We start from the raw sequence: 27,289 nt of genomic DNA on the forward strand, positions 1-27,289 counted from the left end.
CCCGGGAGGCAGAGGTTGCAGTGAGCCGAGATCGCGCCACTGCACTCCAGCCTGGGCGACAGAGCGAGACTCTGCCTCAAAAATAAATAAACAAACAAATGTTTCAATATTCTTAGTGTCTGGGGCCAGGTAAATTCTGTCCATTTATTAATAGTCCAGGTGCAAACCTGTGAGCAATGACACTCCAGTAGCAATGGGCACTTGTGGCATCCAAATCTTGGTTTCTGAACTGTTGTCTGCTAAAAAGTAACCAAGGCTCCCTGAAGAAATGACTGCAGCAGGGAAAAGGCATGACTGAAATATCTTATCTTATCATAAAGCAAGAAAATGCTCAAAGAAGTTGGATTAGTGCCCAAAGAATATAAGAACTGTCTTGAAGGGGCTTCCCTGGCCACATTTGGGTGAAAAAAAATTGACCAGAAACAATAATTTATTACAAAAGGCAATTTTAAAAAAATCCAGGAATCCATAGTGAGTCTCCAAAAAAAAAAAAAAAAGGTATATAACTGATATTTATCATATATATAATCTATAGTTTTATATATATATGTCAAGGCTGCTAAAATCACTGAGTGAAAGGCTGATAGAGAAGAAGATGGTCCTAGAGAGTACCTGTTAATTACAAATGGAAGAAGGTTAATATTCACTGGAGAAATGGGGCAGACACCACCTTTACCAAGCGATCAAGCTTCACATTACCCAAAACGAGAAAAATTGACATTATCCAAGTGTGTTCTGCAGGAAAAAAAATAAAAATAAAAACTAACCTGAATCTAATTACGGGGCAAGAGGGAGGGAAGGATTAGACAAACCGAGAATATGGGGTATTCTATAAGACAACTGGTCTGGACCCGTCAAAATTATCAATGTGATGAGACTCCCCCTAAAAAAGGAAGGACTGATCTGAATTAAAGGAGAGAGGTAACTCCAGGAAGTGAGTGAATACAGGAGGGGAGGGGGTCTAACAACTGAAATTGGAATATAAACTGTCTATTGGCTAATACTGCATTGGCTAGTACTGCATCGATATGAAATCTCTGGGGTACGAAAACGGCACTGAGGTCATGAAGAACGCCTTTGTTCTTAGGAGATGCACTGCCGAAGTATTTATGATAGGAAATCTCCGAAAAGGAACAGACAGACGTGAGTCTCAGTCGCTCGGCCCACGTTCGCGCGTGCGCACAGCCCCCTCTTTCCCAGACTTATTTCGCGCGGCCAGAGAATCAGATTGTGCCCACAAGGCGGAAATGCACGACAGCGGGTTCCGGTGACCACGAAGGCGGCAAAGGCGACGGAATGGAGGAGGTGCCTCACGGTAAGCTCGCGGAGGGGGCGTGGGTGACGGGGCGAAAGTGTAGCGAGCTGCTCTAACTGTGGTCTTGTCTCTGCGCAGACTGTCCAGGGGCCGACAGCGCCCAGGCGGGCAGAGGGGCTTCATGTCAGGGATGCCCCAATCAGCGGCTGTGCGCTTCTGGAGCGGGGGCCACTCCAGACCCGGGTGAGAAAAGGGCAAGGCCTCAACAGGAAGTGAGAGGCGCAGGCCCGGAAAAGGCGGGGCGTGGGAGGGAGGGGGCGGAATCTGCAGAATGAGTGACAGAGGCGGGCTAGAAGGTATTGTATTCGGAGAGGGGTGGGGCCCAGAGAGGAAGGGGCGTGGAAAGTGGGCAGGGTGAGGGCAGAACTTGAAATGACTGACTCACAGGAACCAGGTCTTTAGAAGGCGAGCGTTAAGGACGTGGCTCGGGTGGAGGGGGGATACTGACCGGCGCGGAGTCGAAAGGGACCTAATTAAGAGGGTCGGGGCCAGAGGTTTGAGTGACAATAACCGACCGCGGAGAAAACGGAATAAGCTTCAAAGTCCGGGAGTCTTCGGACTTACATCCTGGCTCTGGCAGCTACTTTCTTGACACAATTTTCTTCCTTTTGAGGAGTGATTCTCCCATTCATTAAACAAATGTGTTGATCGCCTCGTAGGTATGGTGCTGTACTGGGGACACAGCTGGGGATCAGGCGTGGTCACTGCCCTAGTGGAGTTCAGCTTAACAGGGGAAACAAACACGTAAGCTAGCAACTAAACCACCACAGCTTTGAGTGCTGTGAAACACAGATTTGAGGATGAGAGGACCCTGGGAGCCTGCTCAGAAGGACCTTAAAAAGCAGGAGGCAGGAGGACATTCTTTTTTTTTTCTTTTTTCCCCCTCCTTTTTTTTAGACAGAGTCTTGCTGTGTACTCAGACTGGCGTGCAGTGGTGCTATCGCGGCTCACTTGCAACCTTCCTCTCTCAGATTTAAGCGATTCTCCTGCCTCAGTCTCCCAAGTACCTGGGACTATAGGCGCCTGCCACCAGGACCGGCTAATTTTTGTATTTTTAGTAGAAACAGAGTTTCACCATGTTGTCCAGGTTGGTCTCGAACTCCTGACTTCAGGTGATACATCTGCCTCTGCCTCCCAAAGTGCTGGGATTCCAGGCGTGAGCCACTGCACCTGGCCAAAGGGGAGAATCTTGAAGGAGTTCAAAGAGAGACTTGGGTTTGATTCTTGGGTCCATGCAGTGTGACCTTCAGCAATAGTCCTAACCTCTCTGAGCTTCTGGTTCCTCATCAAAAATTGAGACAGGCGGGGTGCAGTGGCTCATGCCTGTAATCCCAGCACTTTGGGAGGCTGAGGCAGGTGGATCACTTGAGGTTAGGAGTTAGAGACCAGCCTGGCCAACATGGTGAAGCCTGTCTCTACTAAAAATACAAACATTAGCCAGCGTGGTGGTACATGCCCACTCTCAAGGCTGAGGTGGGAGGATCACTTGAACCCGGGAGGTGGAGGTTGCAGTGAGCTGAGATCATGCCACTGCGCTCCAGCCTGGGTGACAGAGTGAGACCCTGTCTCAAAGAAAAAAAAAAAAAAATGAAGAGAAAAACAGATACCTCTGTCGATCCAATGGAGAGACCAAACTGAGTCTCTACCAGTGGAGGTTTATTGGGCCATAGCTTGAGGGCATGCCCTGGAAAACACAAGTCACAGAAATCTCTGTGGCCTGTGCTCCCTGGAGAGGTTCCAGGAGGCTTGTGTTTACATGTTTCATTAAAAGGGAGAAAAGCATGCAGGAAAAAGTACGGTAGGCCTTGCGGCAGGTGGTTACATTCTTATGAGGTTTTAATTAGTGCCCAGTATATCTACGCTATATAGAAAATAAACATTCAAAAGAGGGAGTAAAGGAAGAATTAATTAGGCAGACGTCTCAGGGTAGGAGAGGAAGGACTGATCTCATCCTGTCTTTGTTCGGCTTGTGGGAAGATAAGCTTGTAATGGACATTGTCAGTGTGACATTTAACAGACATCAGTAACAGGGAAGGAGTTAGACTGAGGTTACAGCCCTAAAGTTACAGTTGACATGTCCTTGTTTATGGGAGGATATTCATCTTCAAAGGTTTAGGGGCCAGCAAAGAAGTTCCTTAGAAGCAACTTGTGAGGGCAGTCATCCCACGATGGAGATTCATGGGGCCTTTGGCCTTTTGCGGGGGTCTGGTTAATGTAGACTGCTTCAACACAAGGTTGGGAAGTAACAGCTGTCTGTGGATGGGGAGGAGGACAGCAGTGGTGGGAGGTTTTCAGGCTTAACTTTCACTTGAGTTTGGCCAGTCATGAGACTTTTTATTTTCCTTCATACCTCATGTGTTGTTTTAAAGATTTGAAATAAGATAATTTCATTGATAGATAATGTGCCTGCTGTGTATCAGAGTTTCTCAACCTCGGTACTGTTGACATTTGGGGCAGGTTCACTGTTTGTTGTGGGGAGCTGTCCTGTGCATTGTAGGACATTTAGCACAATCCCTGGCCTCTACCCATCAGATGCCAGCAGTACCTCTCCTGTGACAATGAAAAGTGTCTCCAGGCTGGGCGCAGTGGCTCACGCCTGTAATTCCAACACTTTGGGAGGCCAAGGTGGGTGGATCACTTGAGGTTGGAAGTTCGAGACTAGCCTGGCCAACAAAGAGAAACACTGTCTTTATTAAAAATACAAAAATTAGCCGGGCACGGTGGCAGGCACCTGTAATCCCAGCTACTTGGGAGGCTGAGGCAGAAGAATCACTTGAACTCAGGAGGCGGAGGTTGCACTGAGCCGAGATCACGCCACTGCACTCCATCTTGGGTGACAGAGCGAGACTCTGTCTCAAAAAAAAAAAAAAAACAAGAAAGAAAAGTGTCTCCAGACATTACCAAATGTCCCTGGGGGATTTTGTCCCCAAGTTGGAGACCATTACTGTATGCAGAGTTCCCTTCTAGAGCTGGGGGAATACAGCACTGAAAGCTTCAGACAGTTCCTACCCTCGTGGAGAATATGTTCTAGTTGGGGGAGACAAACGTGTAAACCAATAAATGAGACACCTTCAAGTGTGATAATAGCCTTATTTTCTTCCCAACACTTGTTTCTACCATTGACTAAGAGGTATTTCGGAGGATCGTTTCAAACAGCCCCAGGACTAGGACTAAGACTTAGCTCTTTGTAGTTGACGGGAAGAGTGACATCTGAGGTTTGGTCAGGGACCGCATCCCCTGAACTTTGGCTTTCTTTGCAGCTATAGAGGAAATCAAAGAGAAAATGAAGACCGTAAAACACAAAATCTTGGTATTGTCTGGGAAAGGCGGTGTTGGGAAAAGCACATTCAGCGCCCATCTTGCCCATGGCCTAGCAGAGGATGAAAACACACAGGTGAGACCTCAGGAACCACTGGGAGATGCTCATTCTGTCTGAGGGTCATGATGGCTACTAAATAACGGATTCCTAGGCCAGGCGCAGTGGTTCACGCCTGTAATCCCAGCACTTTGGGAGGCCAAGGCGGGCAGATCACTTGAAGCCAGGAGTTTGAGATCAGCCTGGCCAGCATGGCAAAACCTTGTCTCTACTAAAAATACAAAATATTAGCTGGGCATGGTAGCGCAGGCTTGTAATCCCAGCTATTCGGGAAGATGAGCCATGAGAATCGCTTAAGCCCAAGAGGCAGAGGTTGCAGTGAGTTGAGATTGCACCAGTGTACTCCAGCCTGGGCGACAGAATGAGACTGTCAAAGAAAAAAAAAACAAAAAGCTGATTTCCTTAGACTAAGTTGAATTGGCCTCTTTGGAATCTCAATCCTGCAGAGAACAAAGAAATACCCAGTAGTCAAATGAAGCATTTCATTGGATTCCCTAGCCAAGAAAATGGCTAGCAGATGTACATCTCTCCTTGCACGTGGATAGTTTATTACATGACGTTCACGCTTCTTTTTCCTCTTTATTAACCCCTTTTTGCTTTTCTCTAAGCCAGGTACCTGCAAACTATAACCAGTGGGCCAAATCCAGCCCATCTCCTGTCTTTATGGCCTGTGAACTAAGAATGTTCACATTTTGAAATGTTTTTTATTTGTTTGAGACAGGGTCTCACTCTGTCGCCCAGGCTGAAGTGCAATGCTATGATCAGGACTCACTGAATCCTCTACCTCCTGGGCTCATCAAGCTATCCTCCCACCTCAGCCTCCCAAGGAGCTGGGACTACGGGTGCTTGCCACCATGTCCGGCTAATTTTTGTGTTTTTTATAGAGATGAGATTTTGCCGTGTTGCCCAGGCTAGTCTTGAACTTCTGAACTGAAGGCATCCCTCTGCCTCGGCCTCCCAAAGTGCTGAGACTATAGGCGTGAGCTACGACGCCTGGCCTAAAATTGCAATTTTTAAATTAGTACCTAAGTACCTACATATGATCCTTGATTTTGCCCACAAAGCCTAATAATATATTTTCTATTGGCTCTTGTGGAAAATTTTTGCTGGCCCTTACACATGTTTATTCATTTCCACACAGGTATACAGACGAGCATGAAAACTCAAATTACGCAGTGCTGCCCTCTGGATCTCAGCTTTAATAAAAGGGGTTGTAGGTCGCTAAAAACACACACTTTGGAATCAGACAGCCCAAACTCAGGTCCCAGCTCCATCTACACCACTGCTGTGACCTTGGGCAAGTTACCAGGCTTACTCTTCCTCCATTTTCTCATCTATAAAATGGGACTCCGAGGACTAAGTGAGATGGCACATATAAAGCACTTACCACGGGGCCTGACTGCTCAGTAGATGTCTGTGATGGCCACCATTTTCCTTACTTTATTTCACTAACTCAATATGAAGGGATGATGATTATACTGCCTTAGAGATGAGTTTGTAACCCAAAGCACGGTACTGGGCAGATTCAAAATACACTTGTTGGGCTGGGCATGGTGGCTCACACCTGTAATCTCAGCACTTTGGGAGGCTGAGGCGGGCGGATCACTTGAGGTCAGGAGTTCGAGACCAGCCTGGCCAACATGGTGAAACCCTGTCTCCACTAAAAAGATACAGAAATTAGCTGGGCGTGGTGATACGCACCAGTAGTCTCAGCTACTCAGGAGGCTGAGGCACAAGAATCATTTGAAACCAGGAAGCAGAGGTTGCGGTGAGCCAAGATTGCCCCACTGCACTCCAGCCTGGGTGACAGACCAAGACTCCGTTTAAAAAAAAAAAGTATATAGATACATACACACACACACACCCATACCCATGCATATACTTGTTCATTCATCATTCTGTTGGTCAGCAATCTCTTGCCATTTGAGGGTCACATTTGTATTGGCTTAGTGGGTTGGCCAAGAAATCTGCTTTCTCAGATTGTCTGTATTGTTTAGAATAATCTTTGCTTTTCGAAGCTGTCAGGAATATTCCTAAACAGCTCACTGGAGATGGGCTTTCATCTCACCACTTGCAAGTAACCACTTGTGAGTAGACAACTGTTTACATCATTCACTTTCATGTAATTACATTCTGAAGTCTTTGCTACATGCCTATCTAGACTTTGCAATGTATAGAAGGAAAGCACACCATTCAGTGTGGAAATATGGCTAGATCAACTGTATTTCCTTATGCAGTGGTGGTTTAAAAAAAAAAAAAGAAGTTAGCATTTAGGAAAGTGTGTTTTCCCCAGGCAGACCTACTCATGACAGTGACATCGCTATCTGCAAAGTGTCAACACATGGAAAATGCTGAATATGTCTTGATTAAAGTCAAGCAGCACAGATTTCTCCCTGCCCTAAATCCAGCAGGATGGTAAGACGTGCCCTGACCCTTTTCTGCCTGCAATCTGGTGGTCTGGTGGAAGCTTGGCTCTAACTCTATGCAAGACACCATTCCATGTTGCGCTTGAGGCGGGCAGGTGTCTGTCATCTCATTGGCACAAAGGGCCTTGGATCAAGAGACAGCAGAATTAGAAAACACCCCTGACAGGTCACAGGCTGCCCATGGGGTGTGTAAGTTGTGGTAAAGGCAGAAGGAGCCTCTGTAGCATAAGCGTGAGCCATGAGACAGCCAAGAGTCACACAAGAGCCAGGCATGGTGGTGAACACCTGTAGTCCCAGCTACTCAGGAGACTGAGGTAGGAGGATCACTTGAGCCTGGGAAGTCAAGGCTGCAGTGAGCCATGGTTGCGTCACTGCACTCCAGCCTGGGCAACAGAGTGAGACCCTACCTCAGAAACAATGAATAAATAGCAAGTCACCAACTTCCATAAATTAAACATTTTGTCGTCTGTTTTTTTTTTGAGGTGGAATGTCATTCTGTTGCCCAGGCTGGAGTGTAATGGTACGATCTCAGCTGACTGCATCCTCTGCCTCCCACGTTCAAACAATTGTTCTGCCTCAGCCTCCCGAGTAGCTGGGAGTGCAGGCGCATGCTATCACGCCCAGCTAATTTTTGTATTTTTAGTAGAGACAGGGTTTCACTATGTTTGCCAGGCTAGTCTCGAACTCCTGACCTCAGGTGATCCGCCCGCCTCAGCCTCCTGAAGTACTGAGATTACAGGCATGAGGCACTGCATCCGGCCACCATAAATTAAACATTTATGATCTTTGTGATCTGAAAGGCAAACTGTCATCACAAGGTCAGCACTAGGTGTTTCAGGACTCAGTGTGCGAGGCCCTCCTCTGGGTCCTGGGACTGCAGAGCTGGGAGGGGCCTTGACCCCGGAGCACTCGTCTCACAGATCGGAAGCCCAGACAGCCAAGGCTTAGAGAGCAGAAGCAACTTGTGCAAGGACTAAAAGTTGGGACTAAATCCCTCTTCCCTTACCCTCCTCATCAGGGACAGCTGGGTAAAGGAGATGCTTTGGATCCCAACAGCCCTGCAGCGTCTCCACCTTCTGCAGCAAACGCCGCCTCTTCCCATCAGCTGCAAACACGGGTCCAGAGGTCCTGCTGTGGGGAACGCAGGCACATTGCTCTCAGCTTTACTTCTCTGGCCTAACCTAAGCAGAATTAATTGGACAGATTTTGGGGTAGTAATAGGATCAGCAGAAAGTCTGAACAGACAGGACCCAGGACCGCCCTGGCCATCTAGGTAGCAGGAGCTTGTTAATAGCCCCCCGGGCCTGCCACGGGAGTAAGTGCACTGGAAGCTTCTTGCATCCTTACATCATTTCGCTCAAGATTCACTCCCCAAGGGAGTGAAATTCCTCTGAAGGAAATTGATTAAATTGTTCCCTGAAGGAAAGACATGGAAACAGAGTCGCTAGAAACCTGAGAGAATTGAGGAAAGTCTCTATCACAGTCATGGTGATAGTGTCATCTCCCCACGGGTCATTGACACATCAGTCCCAAGTATCAAGGTCCTGAGAGAGCAAGTCAGGTTTTCCGATGCTGTCACTCTGCTGTGCTCCTCGGATGGCCCCGTAGAGGGCGCCTGAGGCCAGCGCTGGTCTGTGGATGGCATTTTCCCGTGCACCACGGGTTTGAAACAGCGCTGGGTGCTGAGGAAGTAGGAGGCTGGGTTTGTTGAGAGGATTCAAGAGGGAGGCAAGAAACTAATTCGGAGCAAGTTAAAAAGTGACCCGGAGGTGCAGCACTTTGGGTTTGAGTGATCGCATTTTTCAAGATGAATACTGGCCTTGTTCTCAGAAGGTTTCTGAAGGCCGTCTCAGACCTCCTGTGTCAGAGGGGAAGGCTTGGGGTGGAAGGGGTCGCCTGAAGCTGCACCCGAGTCACAAGCAAAGAACTTTTCCAGGTGTCCATCTTACTTTAAGTCCTGTTTTGAAAGCTTAGCCTAAACCGTCATTCACCTTTAGGATCAAAGGAAAACAGGGCTTGGTCAGGTTCAGCTAGAGGCTCCACTCTGGTCCTCCACAGCAGGCCCCATGGTGTACTGGAAAGAGCCCCAGTTGGGGCCAAAAGACCTCAGTTTATGTCCCAGGTCTGTTCCCTGCTTATTGAACTGGTCCCCTCTGAACGTCAGTTTCCTCCTCTGTAAACCAGAGATAATGATACTTACCCTCTAGGCACATGGCCGCCTCAGCCACCCAAAGTGCTGGGATTACAGGCGTGAGCCACTGCACCCAGTCTGCAATATTTTTTTTTTTTTTTTTTTTTGAGACGGAGTCTTGCTCTGCTGCCCAGGCTGGAGTGCAGTGGCCAGCTCTCAGCTCACTGCAAGCTCTGCCTCCCGGGTTCACGCCATTCTCCTGCCTCAGCCTCCCGAGTAGCTGGGACTACAGGCGCCCGCCTCGTCGCCCGGCTAGTTTTTTGTATTTTTTTAGTAGAGACGGGGTTTCACCGTATTAGCCAGGATGGTCTCGATCTCCTGACCTCGTGATCCGCCCGTCTCGGCCTCCCAAAGTGCTGGGATTACAGGCTTGAGCCACCGCGCCCGGCCTGCAATATTTTTTTAATACATTCATATTCTGCTTAAATAGGCTAGATTTGGCTTGCATCTGAGACTCCTGAACAAGAAAAGATGAGTTTGAGAAAAATTTAAGATGCAGAAACCAAGACTTGGTGAGGGAGTGAGCAAAGGAGAGCTGTTGAGGGTGGCTCCAACATTGCTGTCTCTTGGCTATTCCATGTATTCTGTCACAGAAGCCAAAAAGGCGCTAGGCCCCTTTCCCTGTCTCTTCCAGCCAGGGCTCAGCAAACAGGGTCTGAGCTCAAGCCTCCAAGTGACCTGAGCTCAAGCCTCCAAGTGACCAGACGGACAGGTCTGTAAGATCACCCTTGAGGAGCTCAGCCAGGCTGAGGGGCAGGGGAATGGGGGCATCAGTGTTTATGAACCTTGAGATCAGCGTTAGGACTCTCTCTCAGGAGAATCTGATGGCTCCAAGTTTGACCCAGTTTCTGTCTTCTCCCCTGTCCTCCTCTAACCCCACTCCCCTCCCAGTTGTGCGTATCTGGAGTATGTACATTCAGTTATGTAACCGCTTTGGTCTCTTCTTGTTCCCCAGATTGCTCTTCTAGACATTGATATATGTGGGCCATCGATTCCCAAGATAATGGGATTGGAAGGAGAACAGGTAATAGCCGGTTACAGAACTCAGGAAATTATTCTCTCGAGGCAAACTCTGTAGCACTGAACTGTCAAACCTCAACAAAGAGGCATGCGGAGCCCATAAATGTTTTCTTTGTTGTTATTGTTTTGTTTTGTTCTTTTTGAGACAGGGTCTCACTCTGTCACCCAGGCTGGAGTGTACAGTAGCACGACGTCAGCTCGCTGCAACCTCCGCCTCATGGATTCAAGCGATTCTTGTGCTCAGCCTCCCAAGTAGCTGGGACTACAGGGGTGTGCCACCATGCCCAGCCAATTTTTGTATTTTTGGTAGAGACAGGGTTTTGCTATGTTGGCCAGGCTGGGCTCCACCTCCTGACCTCTGATGACCGCCTGCTTCAGCCTCCCAAAGTGCTGGGATTACAGGCGTGAGCCACCGCATCTGGCCCGTAAATGTTTCTGTGGACATGAGGAGCTCAGATACATGCTCAGTAGTCCATCTGTCTACTTTTAACAACAACTGTGAGTCTTGGGGAGGGCAGGGTTACATATGAAGTCTGTCTACACCATTGGAGAAGCATTGGTTTCGATGCTTCCTCAGAGGGGAAGGGAAACAGCCACCGAAATGCAGAAGTAAGACATGGAAATTTAGCTCTGACTGGGAACATTCGTCCAGGGCTTGGTAGGGGTCTGTACCCTAGAAGCACGGGAATATTTCTGCCCTTGTGGTCTCCCCTGGGGAACTGAGACTGCAGGGCGGGTGAGTGATGTGGGCTGGGGGCAGGGCCGTAGCAGTCTGTGTAGTTGCTGGCCTCTTGCTAGCAAGAAGCTCTCCAAGAGAGGATTCCCCCAAGGGCAGTGCATGGAAGCTGGGGCTGGGGGTGCTGGGATGTCCCAAGAGTCTCAAGATTGGTTCTTTAATTAGTGCCAGGGATACACTGATCCTGTTCTGGGGATGCAGTGGTGAACAAGGTCTGTGAAGACCCCTGTCTGGGTGGGAGAAGGCAGATGCTAGATAATGTGAAACCAACCCAGAGTGAGGGGAGAGACAGTAGGGCAGGGTCAGAGGGGCTGAGGGGTGGTCAAAGGTGCCCTCACTGAGAAATGGCATTTGAGCCGAGGATGACGGGAGGGGAGAGCTGGGGGAAGAGCATTCTGGGCTAAGGGAGCAAGTGCATGGGCCTCTTGACGCAAGGCGTCCTTGTGTCCTCAGTGGAGTGACCAGTGAGGCTGGAGGGCGGCCCGAGGCAGATGGGGCCAGGCCTTGCAGGCACTTCTAAGGCCTTGGGGTTTGCTTCCAAGGGAGTAGGGAAAGAGAGCAGTGTCACCCCTTGAGGCCTGGTCACATACCCCAATAGATTTAGTAGCACACGCCCCAGTGAGGGTATAAGCTAGTGTCATCACACCTAAGGATTTCATAGAAACAGAAAATTTAAAAGAAAATAAAACAGAAGTTTTGCCGTTTTCTTCTCCTGCACTATTGGATCATCCTGTTTACCCCTCTTTTAAGGCAAGTGGACTTAGCAAACGAGTATAAATAGGAATGAATGGTTTTGTGGGGTTTATTTTATTTTATTATTTTTATTTATTTATTTTTTTGAGATGGAGTTTTGCTCTTGTTGCCCAGGCTGGAGTGCAATGGCACAATCTCGGCTCACTGCAACCGCCGCCTCCCGGGCTCAAGCAGTTCTCCTGCCTTAGCCTCCTGAGCAGCTGAGATTACAGGTATACACCACCACGCCCAGCTATTTTTTGTATTTTTAGTAGAGACGGGGTTTCACCATGTTGACCAAGCTGGTCTCGAACTCCTGACCTCAAGTGATCCTCCCGCCTCAGGCTCCCAAAGTGTTCAGATTACAGGCGTGAGCCACTGCACCCAGCTGGGTTTCTTTTAATAGAACTTCAGAGTCAGTCACAGAGGACCACATGTTGTGTGATTCCACTGACATGCAGTGTATGGAGTAGGTCAGTCCACAGTGGGAGAAAGTAGATGAAGGGCCCTCTAAGGCTGGGAGGATATGAGAGAGACTGGAGGACGGGTGGTGACAGCTGAGGGGTATAGGGATTCTTCTTAGCGTCATGAAAATGTTCTAAAATTGTGGTGGCTGGGTACAGTGGCTCACACCTGCAATCTCAACACTTTGGGAGGCCAAGGCCGGCAGATCACTTGAGGTCAGGAGATTGAGACCAGTCTGGCCAACATGGTGAAACCCCGTCTCTACAAAAAATACAAAAATTAGCTGGGCATGGTGCTGGGCACCTGTGTTCTCAGCTACCTGGGAAGCTGAGGCAGGAGAATTGCTTGAACCCGGGAGGTGGAGGTTGCAGTGAGTCAAGATCACGCCCGTGCACTACAGCCTGGTCAACAGGGCAAGACTCCATCTCAAAAATAAAAGTAAAAAAACTGTGGTGATGGCTGCACCTTGTGACTGTACAGAAAGCCACTCATTCAATGGGTGAGTCGTGTTGTCTCTGAATCATGTCTCAGTAAATCCGTTGAGAAAAGTAAGGCTTCATCATGAAAATTAAACTTTCAGTTTGCGCTTTGTGTGCTGTTGGACACCTGCTGGAGGGAAGAGGTCGGAATCTTGTTGCCCCAGGGAGCTCCCCTTTGACCCCCAGCCCTTGCCCTTGGGGGCAGCGGCTGGAGCTGATTCGGGACAGGTTCTGAAGTAGCTGTTTCACGAGAGCTCATTCCCTTCACTCCTGTGCTTTTACAGAAGCCACCTCCTTGCTCCACAGGTACCTGCATTTTCTCGTCAGTCCCCAGCGGATTTTTATCACTCTTTTAAAACACCTTAGACACAACATCATATTTGAACTTGAGTAACTTTGGTTCCCTATCTAGACACCCAAGTAGAGTTTCCAAATAACCCAGCTTAGGGCACAAAGGGAGTTGAGTTGCATCTTTATTACCCACACCCTAGTTGTTCACCTCCTTTTAGGGATTTCGTGGTACCACATAAGACAATGAATTGTAGGCCGGGCGCGGTGGCTCAAGCCTGTAATCCCAGCACTTTGGGAGGCCGAGACGGGCGGATCACGAGGTCAGGAGATCGAGACCATCCTGGCTAACACGGTGAAACCCCGTCTCTACTAAAAACTACAAAAAACTAGCCGGGCGACGTGGCGGCGCCTGTAGTCCCAGCTACCCGGGAGGCTGAGACAGGAGAATGGCGTGAACCCAGGAGGCGGAGCTTGCAGTGAGCTGAGATCTGGCCACAGCACTCCAGCCTGGGTGACAGAGCGAGACTCCGTCTCAAAAAAAAAAAAAAAAAAAAGACAATGAATTGTATTTCATAAAACCATCTTCTTTCTTTGTACAATTTGTGCATGAAATGTGACCAGGGTACATGATTTCTACTAACAAACATTGGTGCTCATGTTCACACAGGTTCACCAGAGTGGCTCAGGCTGGTCTCCAGTGGTGAGTTTTCACCTCTTTGTCCTATTTTCACAGTAGTGTGTGGTTGTGTGTACATAATGGGTTTGTGGTTTGTTGGTCCATGGGTATTTATTAGGGTGCTTTCCGAGGCACAGAGGATATGATTAAATCCAGTGATTGGCAGGCTTTTTCTGTAAAGTGTAGGACGGTAAAGATTTTCAGCATGTGGGCCTACATTCCCTGCTGTCATAGCACAAAAGTAGTAACATGTAACTTAACAATCAGGACTGTATTCCAATAAAACTTTATTTAAAACACAGATGGTGGGCCAGATTTGGCCCTGGAGGCCAGTTTGTAAATCTCTGGTTAAGAGAGTTAAGGAGGCAGGGTGCAGTGGCTCACATCTGTAATCCCAGCACTTTAGGGGGCCAAGCCAGGCAGATCACTTGAGGCCAGGAGTTCGAGACCAGCCTGGCCAACATGGTGAAATCCCGTCTCTACTAAAGATACAAAAATTAGCCGAGCATGGTGGCACACGCCTGTAATCCTGGCTACTTGGGAGGCTGAGGCAGGAGAATTGCTTGAACCTGGGAGGCAGAGGCTGCAGTGAGCTGAGATCGCACCGTGCACTCCAGCCTGGGCAACAGAGCAAGACTCCATCTCAAAAAAAAAAAAAAAAAGAGTTAAGGAGATGACATTTACTTATTTTAGCTGAGTTCCCTGTCATTGCAGCCCATGGACATACAGTGCCTCTTTCAAATCCCCCAACATGGTACCCCCTTTTTTTTTTTTCCCAAAAATGATTTAGGATGCAAAGAGTAAATCTGCTCATAGGTCATATCGTAGTTTTGTCCTGAAAATGTTTTTTTCAAAGCTCAGACAGAAGACCTGGGGGAGAGCCTCACTGTGTGGCTTTGAATAAAGCGTGTCTTGCCCTCACCCTGTTCCCTCTGCAGTACGTGGAAGACAACCTGGGGGTGATGTCAGTGGGCTTCCTGCTCAGCAGTCCTGATGACGCTGTTATCTGGAGGGGACCCAAGAAAAACGGTTTGCCACTCTGCCTTTGTTTCTCACATTCTTCCACACGCGCTGTGGCTCCTGGCCTCATCTGCTCCCTGTCCTGCCAGTCTCAGCCTGCTGGACTTCACACTATATTATTTTTAAGCCTCCAGTGCCTCTTTCTTCACTGGTTGAAAAGAGCTAATAGAAATACCAGTTTCCATTACATAATTGTAAATATCTGCTGTGCGTTTTTCTCTCCTTAAAAGCCGTAGAACCCTGGCCGGGTGTGGTGACTCGCGCCTGTAATCCCAGCACTTTGGGAGGCCAAGGCAGGCGGATCCCCTGAGGTCAGGAGTTCAAGACCAGCCTGGCCAACATGGCGAACCCCTGTCTCTACCAAAAACATAAAAAATTAGCCGAGCATGGTGGCACATACCTGTAATCCCAGCTACTTGAGAGGCTGAGGCAGGAGAACCCAGGAGGCAGAGGTTGCAATGAGCCGAGATCATGCCACTGCACTCCAGCCTGGGTGACAGAGCGAGACTCTGTCTCAAAAAAAAAAACGCTATAGAACCCTGAAATTATTTTTATCATGGTTTTATAGTGGCTTATTTGGGTCAGAGAGGTGAGATCAGCAGCAGACTGATCTGGTACTGAGACTTAAGGTAATAATGTGAAAGTGTTATCAGGGCAAGCTTCAGCCTCAGCACTATTGATACTTTGAGCCAGATAAGTCTTTACTGGGGGAGGAGTAGACCATGTTCTACATCATAGGGTGTTAAACAGTGGCCCTGGCCTCTACCCACAAGATGCTAGTACCACCCCCTACTCTATTTGTGACAACCCAAAATGTCTCCAGACATTGCAATTCACTCTCAGTTGAGAGCCACTGATTTACAGCATAGACCAAAGGCACAAAAAGATCAGATCATGCTTCTCCTTGAGCTGGGCATGGTGGCACGCACCTATAGTCCTAGCTATTTGGGAGGCTGAGGTGGGAAGATTGCCTGAGCCTGGGAGTTCAGATCCAACCTGGGCAACAAAGCAAGACCCCATCCTTTAAGAAAGAAGGGAGTTGTAAGTACAGAAAAGAAAGGAAATAAGCACCCCCTGCGGATTCCTCTTTCTAGGCATGATCAAGCAGTTCCTCCGAGATGTGGACTGGGGAGAGGTCGACTACCTCATCGTGGACACCCCACCTGGGACATCGGATGAACACCTCTCGGTCGTCCAGTACCTGGCCACAGCACGCATCGACGGAGCGGTGCTCATCACCACTCCCCAGGTGAGCGAGCTTCCAGCGGGAGCTGGGTCCAAACCATGCTCCACACTGCGAGGTTTCTTTCCTGCCTGGCTCTGATACCCTGGTCTCACCAAGGCTCTTCCCAGTGTGTGTTCCACAGCTGCATCCAATGTGCATCTGCAGAAACCTCTTGTTAAAAACTTCAGCCGGGCACAGTGGTTCACACCTGTAATCCCAGGACTTTGGGAGGCTGAGATGAGAGGATCACTTGAGTCCACGAGTTCGAGACCAACCTGAACAACATAACGAAACCCCATCTCTACAAAAAATAGTTTAAAATTAGCCAGGCATGGTGGCTTGCACCTGTAGTTCCAGCTGCTTGGGAGGCTGAGGTAGGAGGATCATCTGAGGCTGGGGAAAGGAGGTTGCAGTGAGCCACGATCCCGCCACTGTAGGCTAGCCAGCACAACCGAGTGAGGCCTTGTCTCAAAAGATAAAAATAAGAAAAACTTCATCTTTAGTCTAAACATTTGCAGCTGACAGCCATTCAACGATTTGTTTTTTTTAGTCCATGGATTAAACAATAGTGGGTCAAGAATGTTTTTTGAACTTTCGTTGAGGAAACTGGGGAAACGACCAGTGCAGTTATAATTCATATTGTGCTGCCAGTCCCCGTCAGCCTTGCCATGTCCATGTCTCAGGTCCCCCAGTCTACAGTGGATTTTCCATTTACATTCCAGAATGATTTAGGAAATCTCTCCAGTTTTCAACAGAACCAGCCAGGTGCAGACAAGGGATTTTGAGATAAGCCACTGGGTGCCTTTGCTCCTTCCTTGGTGACACCCAGCACCCCTCTGTAGCAGTCACCTAGTGGCTGTTCCCCAAGGCCCATGGTGAGCCTGAGCTGAGGAGAGCAATGGGAAGTTTCCTGTCTGTAAGCCCTGCAGAGAGCAACTGCAGGCAGGACCATGATGCTGTCCATCTCAGGGACCTGAGAAACCAAGGGCTCTTCTCCACGGTTACGCTTGACTTCTCTTCATGACGTTCTCCTCCACATCTAAGGAAGCCCAGCAAATGAGGTTTGATTTGATCTCACTGGCCAGAATCAATCAGGACGACCCATAGTCTCACCCTCATCCAGCACTTGCTGAACTCTACGTGCCAGGCACCAGGGCAGTAAAAAGGCCTGGCCCTCCCTGGGGGCCCCTGTGGCTCCCTGAGGAAAACAGGTGCTGGACACACACATGAGGGTACAGCCATGGTCCAGCGGCCATGGGAAGGGTGTCTGGGTCAGAAAATGGTGACAGGATTCGTGTCCGCTCTGGCATCCTGCAGAGAGGGAACATGGCGGCCCGCGAAGGAGGAGGATACCAGCTGGGTCCCTGGACAGGAGGGAGGATGGCCTGGCCCGGGTGATGGCAGGGAGGGAAAGTGGATTTGTCCTTAGGAATGTTTTCTGTCGCATTTGTAAAAAGTGGTTGGTTCTGGGTACAGTGGCTCATGTCTGTAATCTCAGCACTTTGGAAGGCCAAGGCAGGCAGATCACTTGAGGTCAGGAGTTTAAGACCAGCCTGGCCAACATGGCAAAACCCTCTCTCTACCAAAAAATACAAAAATTAGCCAGGCGTGGTGGTGGGCACCTATAATCCCAGCTACTTGGAAGGCTGAGGCAGGAGAATTGCTTGAACCCGGGAGACAGAGTTTGCAGTGAGCCGAGATCTCGCCACTGCACTCCAGCCTGGGTCACAGAGCAAGACTGTCTCAAAAAAAAAGAAACAAAGAAATGAGAGACTGAGTCGCAGCCCATTGACTTTCTAGCTGAACGTCTCTTCCTCTGCATCCCGCCTCAGTGCCCAGAGCCAAACAGGCATCTCAGGAAAAGAACAGACCCAAAGCCGTGAGCCTTTCGGGCTCACATGAGTGGTGAAGCCCCAGGTGCTAAGGAGTCACTACACCTGACAGTGACCAGCCACAGCAGGACTTGGGCACAGGGATCTGTGGTAACGTTAACTGGGGAAAATAGGGAGCTACTGAGCAGTGTGTATACACAGTAATCACACTGTAAAAACTCAGAGTTTAGAAGGAAATGCAAAGTTGTCCACATTGGGTAATATTCTTTGTTTTCTTTTAGTCCATAAAGTTGTTTGTGTTTATAATTATCTACAGCAGGGATCGGCAAACTTTTCTGTACAGGGCTAGATAATAAGTAGGTTTTGTGGACCCCACAGTCCCTGTCCCAGCCCCTCAGCTATGCCACCGTGGCGTGAAGCAGCCACAGATGGTGCCTAGACGGACAGGCATGGCTGGTTCCAGAGGAACTTTATTTATAAAACCAGTCAGATTCAGCCCCCAGGCTGGGGTTTGCGAAGCTCTGGTCTAGAAAACAGTGTACACTCTGGCTGAATATAGTATAGTATAGAGACATGGAGTGTGTAGATGCGTTAAAAGGTCATTTTCAGATAGGCACGGTGGCTCATGCCTCTAACCCTAACACTTTGGGAGGCCAAGGCAGGAGGATCACTTCACACCAGGAGCTTAAGACCAGTGTGGGCAACAACCATCTCTACAAAAAATTAAAAAGTTAACCAGGCCGAGTAGCACATGGCTGTGGTCCCAGCTACTCAAGAGGCTGAGGCAGGAGGATTGCATGAGCCCAGGAGGTCGAGGCTGCAGTGAGTAATGATCGTGCCACTGCACTCCAGCCTGGGCAACAGAGTGAGATCCTGTCTCTGAAAAAAAAAAAAAAAAGAGTCATTTTTTTTTTAGATTGATTTCTTGCTATTTGGCTGTGTGGGAAGTAAATAGCACCTCAAATGAACAGGGCTTAGCACTAGTAGGCACTAAATAAATATGGATTTGGCAAAGGGCATGTGTTAGTTCATTTTCACAGTGCTGTAAAGAACTGCCCGAGACTGGATAGTTTATAAGGGAAAGAGGTTTAATTGATTCACAGTTCCGCATGGCTGGGAAGGCCCCAGGAAACTTACAGTCATGGTGGAAGGCAGAGTAGGCACATGTTACACAGTGGCAGCAGTGAGAGAGGCAGTGTGTAGGAGGAACTGTCAAACACTTACAAAACCATCAGATCTTGTGAAAACTCACTATCACGAGAACAGAATGGGGGAAACCGCCCCCGTGATCCAATCACCTCCCACCAGGAACTGCCCTCAGCACGTGGGAATGATGGGGATTGCAGTTGGAGCTGAGATTTGGATGGGGACAGGACACAGAGCCAAACCCTGTCAGGGCAGAAACCTCTAAGGCTTTACGATCGCAGATCCACTGCACTGCAGCCACCCCCTCGGCTGCACAGACATTTCCTTTCTCGCACTTTGATGCTGGAATCACTGGTCTTTTCACCTTCATAGGAGGTGTCACTCCAGGATGTCCGGAAAGAAATCAACTTCTGCCGCAAGGTGAAGCTGCCCATCATCGGGGTGGTGGAGAACATGAGTGGCTTCATCTGTCCTAAATGCAAGGTGAGGGTGCGTGGGGCCGCCAGGCGAGCCCAACAAGATCCTGCTCTCATGGTTGAGGAAACAATCAAAAGGCTGCTCTGCAAACTGTTTCTGCTTTCCCCATAATTTTGGGAAGTGGAATCACAATTAAAATCCCTTTCTGCTGACTGAAGGAAAGTTCTTTTGTTGTTAAGTGTTTCACATTCAAACTAAGCCTTTTTTTTTTTTTTGTAAGTTTCTTTAAAATGTGGTCCATCCTTGTGATTCTACAAAAAAATGATGTTTCCTCCCCTTTGAATTTGCTTTGCAGAAAGAATCTCAGATATTCCCTCCCACGACCGGGGGTGCGGAGCTCATGTGCCAGGACCTGGAGGTCCCTCTCCTCGGCAGAGTGCCCCTGGATCCACTCATAGGTGGGTGACTCCCATGTGGGGCGGGACCTCACTCCTCGGTCAACCCCACAGGCATGGTTCGGGCACAACAGGGGCAGCTACGGAGAGGGGCAATGGAAGGAGGAAGGTCAGTGGCCTCTCGGGGTGCCAGACCCACCCTCCAGCTGGCACCCCGAGAGACCACCGGGAGAGAGGCCGAGACCTCTGCGAGCAGGTCGCGGGAGCAAGCAGGCCTCAGGCAGAGGGGTGAGACCTGGAAGAACGGGGTAGAAGTTGGTGAAGGTGCTGGTGGCAGGGGACTGAGGAGGGTGCCCGATAGAGGGGTGGCTCCAGGGAATGGGCATGGCGTCCGGGTTACAGAGAAGGGCAGCCTGAGGTGAAAATCCCTCAGGAAGGGGCCCAGCCTCCTGCGCCCCGAGAAGCCAGCACTGCACAGATGAGGCCCCTTTGTCTCCAGCACTGGGACAGACGGGAACGCAGATCACTCGCCTGCGAGCAGGGGCCAAGTTCCCAACAAATGCTCTTCTTAAGTGCCTGAGCAGGGGCCAAGTTCCCAACAAATGCTCTTCTTAAGTGCCTGGGTCCCCCAGGATCCCAAGAGATGCCCACTCCCTGAGTGGCCCTGGGGCTGAAGGAGGGACGGGGTTCACATCTCCACCCACATGCCTTCAGGGCACCCACTCGCAGCGGGTCACTGGGCAGGGCCTACACTCGAAGCTGCTCCCCCAGCAGGCTGCTGTCCCCCAGGACCGCAGAGCCAGGCGGGCCTCCGTCACTGTTACTGCAGCCCACACTGTGGCTCCTGCCGGGGGTCCAGCACTCGCCTTTAGGTCTGAGGGGAGAACAGATAGAGAAGGCTGGAGGGGAGGCCAGCGTCCAGGAGTGCTGGCTGCACCCACACCTCGGAACTTCCACTGCACTTGTCAGGAAACCAAGGCCAGTGAGAGGTGTCTGTGGGGGGACGGGAGCGAGGGGGAGGGGAGAGAGGGGCTGGGCAAGGGGCGGGGCGGGTGAAGAATGCTCTGGCCAGGAGGGTGGAGGCCTAGTGCTTGGGGAGAGGGCAAGGAGAGCCTGGAGACTGGGAGCGCAGAAGCCACATGGGGAGCCTTGGGGAAGGGCCTGGCTGCAGGGGGAGAATAGGAGCCTGTGAGAAACAGCTAAGTGTCAGTGTCAGTGAGTGTCAGTGTCACGTGCCTGGGGGCAGGTGGCTCGGGGGCGGCTGCTCTGGGATAGAGGTTCAGGATGAGGCCCTGGGTTCTGGCGTTGGTGTAGAAAGGAAGGGACCCACACAGTAGAGTAAGTGACGGCATCTGAGGGTTGAGTTGTCCCTGCTGCCAGTACAAGCCACCTGGAGGAGGGTCCGTCCCTCAAAGACAGTGAAGCAGGGGTGGTTGAGGGAGGCCGGGCCTTCTGGGGTGCTGTGGATGAGGGGCTTGCGGGCTCAGGTTGTCAGCAGGCTCTGGGGTCCGTCAGGAGAAGGTGGTTCGTGTCCATGCAGTTGAGTGTTGAAGCCACAAGACGTGGACAGGATTGCCAAGCGGGAGCCGGGAGGACTGTGTTGGGGGACAGCTGCCTTGAGGAAGTGGTGGGGGAGTGAGGTGCGAGGGTCACTCTGAAGATAGGAACAGCCCGGGAGAACGCCAGAGACCCAGTGTGCCCAGGAGACTGTGTCCCCAAATCCTTTTTCCCTTATTCCCACATCCCACAATACTTCTCTGGCATGTGATTTCCCCAACAAAATACAGAAAAGTACAGCTGCTTTCTCAACCTTCCCCAGCATTATAAAACACTCACCAGGCAGCTTGTGCAGTGGCCGGAAGTGGTGCTGAGAGCTGCCCTCTAAGGCCCCTGGAGGTAGTCGGGCTGCATGAATGGATGTGATTGGGGACAGGAGCTTGCAGCAGCCCAGGGCACATCCATTCCTGCCAGCCTGCACCTCTGCCACAGTTCAGCTCTGCCAAGATGGGATTGGTGGGCAGGACATTTGTCAGGGGAAACATCTATGGGAGAAAATGACAGAGGAGAGTGTTAACCCATGATGAAGGAGTGGGGGAAGGAACGTATCAGCCCGCAAAAGCATCTCAGCCCATGGGAGCATCTCAGCCTGCTGGAGCACCTCAGTGTACTTTACTTTTTAGCATCTCAGTCTGCTAGAGTGTGGCAGTCTGTTGGAGCATCTCAGTCTGCTGGAGTGTCTTGGCTGCTGTCGAGGAAAGCTGGGCACAGCCACCAGGGCATTTCTGAGCCCACTTACCCATCAGAGGGGTGCATCTCCCAGAAATGTGCCTGCCCGAGTGCTGTGCTCAGCTCAGTCACTAGCTAGGAGCAGCCTGGGGGCAGCATTGCCTCCACACAAACGTGATGGATTTTGGAGCCTGGCAGCTGCTGCCAGAGATCCAAGAGGTGTGTCCTTATGGCCATCAAAATTGCCACATTTTCCAATATTTAATGAAGAGCTAGAAATCTATATCCTTACCCAAAGTCTCCTGATTACTAAATGATGGCAACTAACTCCATTAAATACACACACACACACACACACTATGCTCTAGCCTGGGCAGCACAGGAAGACACCCCGTCTCTAAAAAAAAAAAAAAAACGAAAAGACAGTTCACCCATTATGGTGGCATGTACCTGTGGTCCCAGCTACCCAAGAGGCTGAGTTAGCAGGGTCACTTGAGCCTGGGGAGGTTGAGATTGCAGTGAGCCCTGATCACACCACTGCACTCCAGCCTGGGTAACAGAGCAAGACCCTGTCTCCAAAAAAAAAAAAAAAAAACCAAAAACAATGGCATGCATGCTTGCTTGCTGACCCACCCAAATATGTCCACGGGCCCAGCCACAGGCCTGCCATTGCCATTGTCTGACAGATCAGGAAGTGACCTTGGGGCCCTCTATTAGATCCTGATGTGGCTTTTCTTCCAAAGAGCCACCAACCTCCATCTTCCCACCTCCCTCACACCAAGCCCTGGCATCGGCCCTGGTCTTTCCTTTCAGGGCCACTTTTCACAAAGAAGCAAAGTTCCAGGTGGTTCACAAGAGCTAATTTCAAAGCAGAGGAGCCACCAGTGACAGCTGTGGGGCTCGTTGGAGAGCATTAAGTGCCTTCCAGTGGGCCTGGTCCTGTGTGTCAGATGGCACATTGCGGAACCTCACCTTGAGGGGAAACCACAGATAGCAAGGCCAGGGAGTGCCAGAAAGGAAGGGGTGGTTAACACTGTCACACACCCAAGAGGGTGGAGCGTGAGGGCCAAGCGACAGACACGCATCTGGCAAGGTCCCCGGGGACAGAGTGGGGTAAAGCCACCTTCCTAGGAACAGACAGGAGGACATGAGGACAGCACTTCAGTCCCCTCTGGGGACATGGTGGCAAAGTTGCAGATGCCAGCGCTCTGGTGCTGTGGGTCCTGGCCCCCGTGTGCTGAGGATCACAGGAAGGGCTGGCCTCAGCTCCCTGCTTCGCCACCACTAGCTGTGGGACTTGGGCTAGTCATTTCCCCTCTCAGCCTTGATGGCCCCGTGTGTAAAACGCAGGTGACAGTGGTGCCTAGTGAGGGATCTGCCAGGGTGGAGAGAGGATGCCTGGGATGTCTTGGAACAGGCCTGTGCCCACACCAGCTGGTCTGATGATGATGCCCGTTCTTGGAGAGGTGGGAGCCCAGGGGGAAATGCAGTTAGGATGGGAAAACACTAGAGCATATTTGTGTGTTGGGGGCTGGGGAGCCCTCTGGAGAAGGGAGACCTGGGTGAAAATCAGGGACAGAAAGTACCCCCAGCATGAGTATTCTGGGATCCCCAGCCTCCCAGGTCTGGCCCAGAGAACGTACACTCTAGGGGCCTCCTTAGTAAGTTCCACATGGTCTCATGGGCCCGGTGTTAACGGCGGAGGGTGTCCAGGTTCTTGGCACCTGGAACAAAAAATTGGACAAAACGCACAAAGCGAGGAAGGAATGAAAGGAATTATTGAGAATGAAAGTAAACTCCACAGTGTGGGAAGGGAATGGGCCGGAGAATAGGGGCTCAAAGGCCCCATTACAGAGTTTTTGTGTTTAAATATCCTCTACTTGGGGTACGTCCTATATAAATGAAGAGGAAGAAGTAAAGTTACAGAGTCATTTATGGCGTACGTCCTATGGAGAGGACATTTCCTGTTATGGCTCAAGTGCGAATTGGCCTTATGTTCCCTGTCTCCAGACCCTATTTTCCTGCCTCACTGGGCCATCTGGGCTCCCCATCTCCCACCACCCTCTCCCCACAGGCTTCTTCCCCGACTTGGACTTCCCTGTCCCACACGGCAGCACAGTAGTGAAGTTGAGGAAATGGTAGGTGCAAGGTAGGAACTCCTCCTGGGGTTCACCTGAGGCTGGTGACGGGACATGGGCAGTGCAGTCACTTGGCCCTGTTTCTCCAGCAGCTCAGGGCCTAGAGAGTGGGGAGAGCAAGCTGATGGCAGGTCCACCCACAACCGGGGGCTCGTAGGGCAGACTGGGGGCGAGAACACCCCCAGTGACTCCAAGGCCCCTGTGTCCTGGCTCTGGGATAACATGGTCCTAGAGAAACCTGGGTGTGCATAGGAGGGGACTGGAACAATGGCCACATGGCAGGGAAAGACTAGCAGACGGATGGACACCAGCACAGATGACCTGGAAGATAAAATTATACACAGACAAAGCAGTGAGCAGAATGTGTGTGTCATGTGCTCCCACTCGTATTTGAGGTATATGAGTGTGTGTATGTGTGTGTACACACCTGCGAATGTGCCCATTTATATGCGCATAATCTTTCTGGAAAGACACCTCGAACACTAGTAGCCCTTTTGGACTTGGCCTTTCACGCCATATCCTTTTGTAGTCTGTACTTTTTTCAACCATGTATATTCATGATCCTTTTGCTCAAAAGCTAATCTCTTAAAATGCAGACTCCTGGGCCCACCTGGAAGCTGCTGAATCAGTTCTCCGTAGGGCCCTGGAACCTGCATTTTCTGTACGCCACCTGATTCTTTAGCCACGCTGAAATGCTGGCTGGGGACCCTGCTGGAAGGAAGGTCCCAGAGACCCCCGTGGCCTTTTCTACATTGTTCTTCATTACGAGTGAAGCGGGCTCAAGATCTTCCCACTGTCACCAGCACAGAAAGAGCCCCGAAATCTTGTGGCCCTCTGTTTTCCTCTCGGACTGAATTGTCTTCCGTTTGTTTCTTTTAAGGTAAGAATTGTGACAAAGGCCAGTCTTTCTTCACTGACGCCCCAGATTCCCCAGCCACGTTAGCCTACAGAAGTATAATTCAGAGTAAGTATTTCCATGCGTACTAAATGCAGATGCCTGTGGGGCAGGAAGCAACGTAAAGGAGCCAAGGGTATGGGGGGTGTGGAAGGATGGGTGGGTGGGTGGGTCTGCAGTGACCACACAGTGGCCTCCATAGCCCAGGAAGCCAGGAGTCCATGAGAAATCTCTCCATGTGTGAGTATTGTGAATTAATTCATAGTTGAACAAGCATGGTGAGGGTGAAATTTATGGCTTAGGAAATACATCCCAATAAAGCGATAAAGTAATTCATTTAAAAAAGTAACTGATAAAAACAAAAAAACAGGCCAGGTGCAGTGGTTCCCACCGGGAATCCCAGCACTTTGGGTGGAGGAGGCAGGCAGATCACTTGAGGCTGGTCAGGAGTTCGAGACCAGCCTGGCTAACACGGAGAAACACTGTCTCTACTAAAAATATGAAAATTAGCCAGGTGTAGTGGCGCTCGCCTGTAGTCCCAGCTACTCAGGAGGCTGAGGCAGGAGAATAGCTTGAACCTGGGAGGCAGAGGTTGCAGTGGGCCGAGATCGCGCCACTGCACTCCAGCCTGGGCAACAGAGTGAGACCGTGTCTCAAAAAAATAAAAAAATAGAAATAAAAACTTTGGTTAGCCAGACCAAACCCACGTGCAGCCAGTGGCAGCTATTAGAGGCCCCAGAGTGAAGGCAGAGGTGTCAGTGTTTGTTAAAGCTGCAGTCTCCAAGTTTGTGGCTGGGTTTTACTTGCCTAGAAAAATGATGTTGAGGGTAAGGAAACAGCATTCCCAGAATCCTCCATCTATAGATGGGCCGAGGAAGGCCTCAGCCATTGGTTATGACTCTGATGGGCAGTGTGAGGTATTCCGGTCACTTTCAAAGACTCGGGGCATCACAGACACAGGGCTTTTTATGGAACTAGCCAGAGGATTCCAGCCCCGTCAAGACACGGCCCTCTCCAGCACAGGACGGGGCTGTCAAGGGGTGGACAATTCTTAGCACTCTATGCCTGTCGTCTTGTTTTCCAGGAATCCAAGAGTTTTGTGATCTCCGTCAGTCAAAAGAAGAGAACCTCATCAATTCCTGAAATGAGAGAATGTTCAGAACCAAGCAGTTACCAAGTGAGGTACTCCCTGGGCAGCACGTCCAGCCAGACCCGACCAGCTCCAGGACAGGGTGGGTCACAGCAAAAAGAAACCAGATGCTGGCGTGGTCCGAAGCCACTTTCGCAGAGACACTTTAATCATCGAGTATTTGTACACTTTTCCTTAGAACATATATAAAGGGCATTCTCTACAAATGTGCCGTTTTAAGAATAAAACCCCCTCCTCAAACCTCTCCCCCGAGGCCTATTTCACGTAAAAAACAAACGGGTTGTGAGACCATGGGATTCTGCTGTGTCAGAAGCTTAGTCGATTGTAGAAACTCCCATTTAAGCCATTTCTGCCTCTGAAGATAAGAAAGCCTAGAAAAGAACCAAAGGGGTAAGTGTGCGGCTTCACTGCAGAACACACAGGCATGTTTTCAAACAGCACAGTCCAAACGCTCTTCTTCAGATTGAGGAAAAATCTAAAAGCGACAGAGCTCACGCTGGGGTTCGTTCTAAAAATCACTGCATGTGGCGCAGCTGGGTCAAATCAAAAAGCCCTTGAAGAGTCCTTGAATCACCCAGTAAGACAGAATTTGGGGTCTGTGTATACACCCTGTGTAGTAATATGTGCACAGTATATCCAGTAATGTCCCGTGTCATGCAAACCAATATTCAGGCTTTTAAATTATAGAAAAAAGAGAGACAGATATAAACTCTACAGTCATCCTCGCTGCCATGAGGTGCTTGCTGTCTTTGAGACACACAGGATCTGAGACCAGCTGGAAGAAGAGTAAATTCCTGTTTTCTCTCCACTCTGGGACATAAAAGTGGGTGGGTGGGAAACAAGAACAAATCCCCTTGTTCTTTCCCTCCCTTGTCTCTTTTCCCTCCCCACCCTTCCCTAGGACCACACATATGGTCAGATTTGCACATGTTCAGTGTGAGGAAGGTGTGACCTCACACCCCACCCCCCAGCTCCTCACCCCAAGGGCTATGAGGCTGCAAAGCCCAGGGCAGGCCCATTGCCCAGTCTGCTTCTTGCCTGGTCACGTACCAGGCCACCCCAGGGAACAGCGGAAGCCCACCCAAACCCCGGGCCCCTGTGCCTCAAGAGCTGCATTTTTCAGAATTCCTCAGCCCCT

The 27,289-nt window shown here is 50.2% G+C and overlaps 2 protein-coding genes across 4 annotated transcripts in view; one reads left to right on the forward strand and one right to left on the reverse strand.

Moving 5' to 3' along the window:
• Positions 1–1,224: 1,224 nt before the first annotated feature.
• NUBP1 (nucleotide binding protein 1) lies at positions 1,225–26,395 on the forward strand. Of its 3 annotated transcripts, XM_010370249.2 has the most exons (11): positions 1,264–1,315; positions 1,394–1,498; positions 4,576–4,709; positions 10,264–10,332; positions 13,699–13,731; positions 14,646–14,736; positions 15,822–15,976; positions 19,303–19,413; positions 19,703–19,805; positions 24,987–25,070; positions 26,086–26,395. In XM_010370249.2, exons 1-11 carry the CDS (start codon positions 1,297–1,299, stop codon positions 26,142–26,144), a joined length of 963 nt encoding a protein of 320 aa, XP_010368551.1. In that variant the 5' UTR covers positions 1,264–1,296; the 3' UTR covers positions 26,145–26,395. The 3 variants fall into 3 exon arrangements, with proteins under 3 accessions (XP_010368553.1, XP_010368551.1, XP_030781192.1); XM_010370251.2 differs by lacking the exon at positions 10,264–10,332 and having other exon boundaries at positions 1,225–1,315; XM_030925332.1 differs by lacking the exons at positions 19,703–19,805; positions 26,086–26,395 and having other exon boundaries at positions 24,987–25,049.
• The window catches only part of TVP23A (trans-golgi network vesicle protein 23 homolog A), a 55,239-nt gene continuing 51,676 nt past the window's right edge, over positions 23,727–27,289 (reverse strand). Inside the window, exon 8 of the mRNA XM_010370254.2 lies at positions 23,727–26,140. The gene's annotated coding sequence lies outside the window, so the exon portion shown is untranslated. The remainder of the gene's footprint in view (positions 26,141–27,289) is intronic.

This window comes from Rhinopithecus roxellana, chromosome 20, assembly GCF_007565055.1.
Source record: "Rhinopithecus roxellana isolate Shanxi Qingling chromosome 20, ASM756505v1, whole genome shotgun sequence".
Taxonomy (NCBI): domain Eukaryota; kingdom Metazoa; phylum Chordata; class Mammalia; order Primates; family Cercopithecidae; genus Rhinopithecus; species Rhinopithecus roxellana.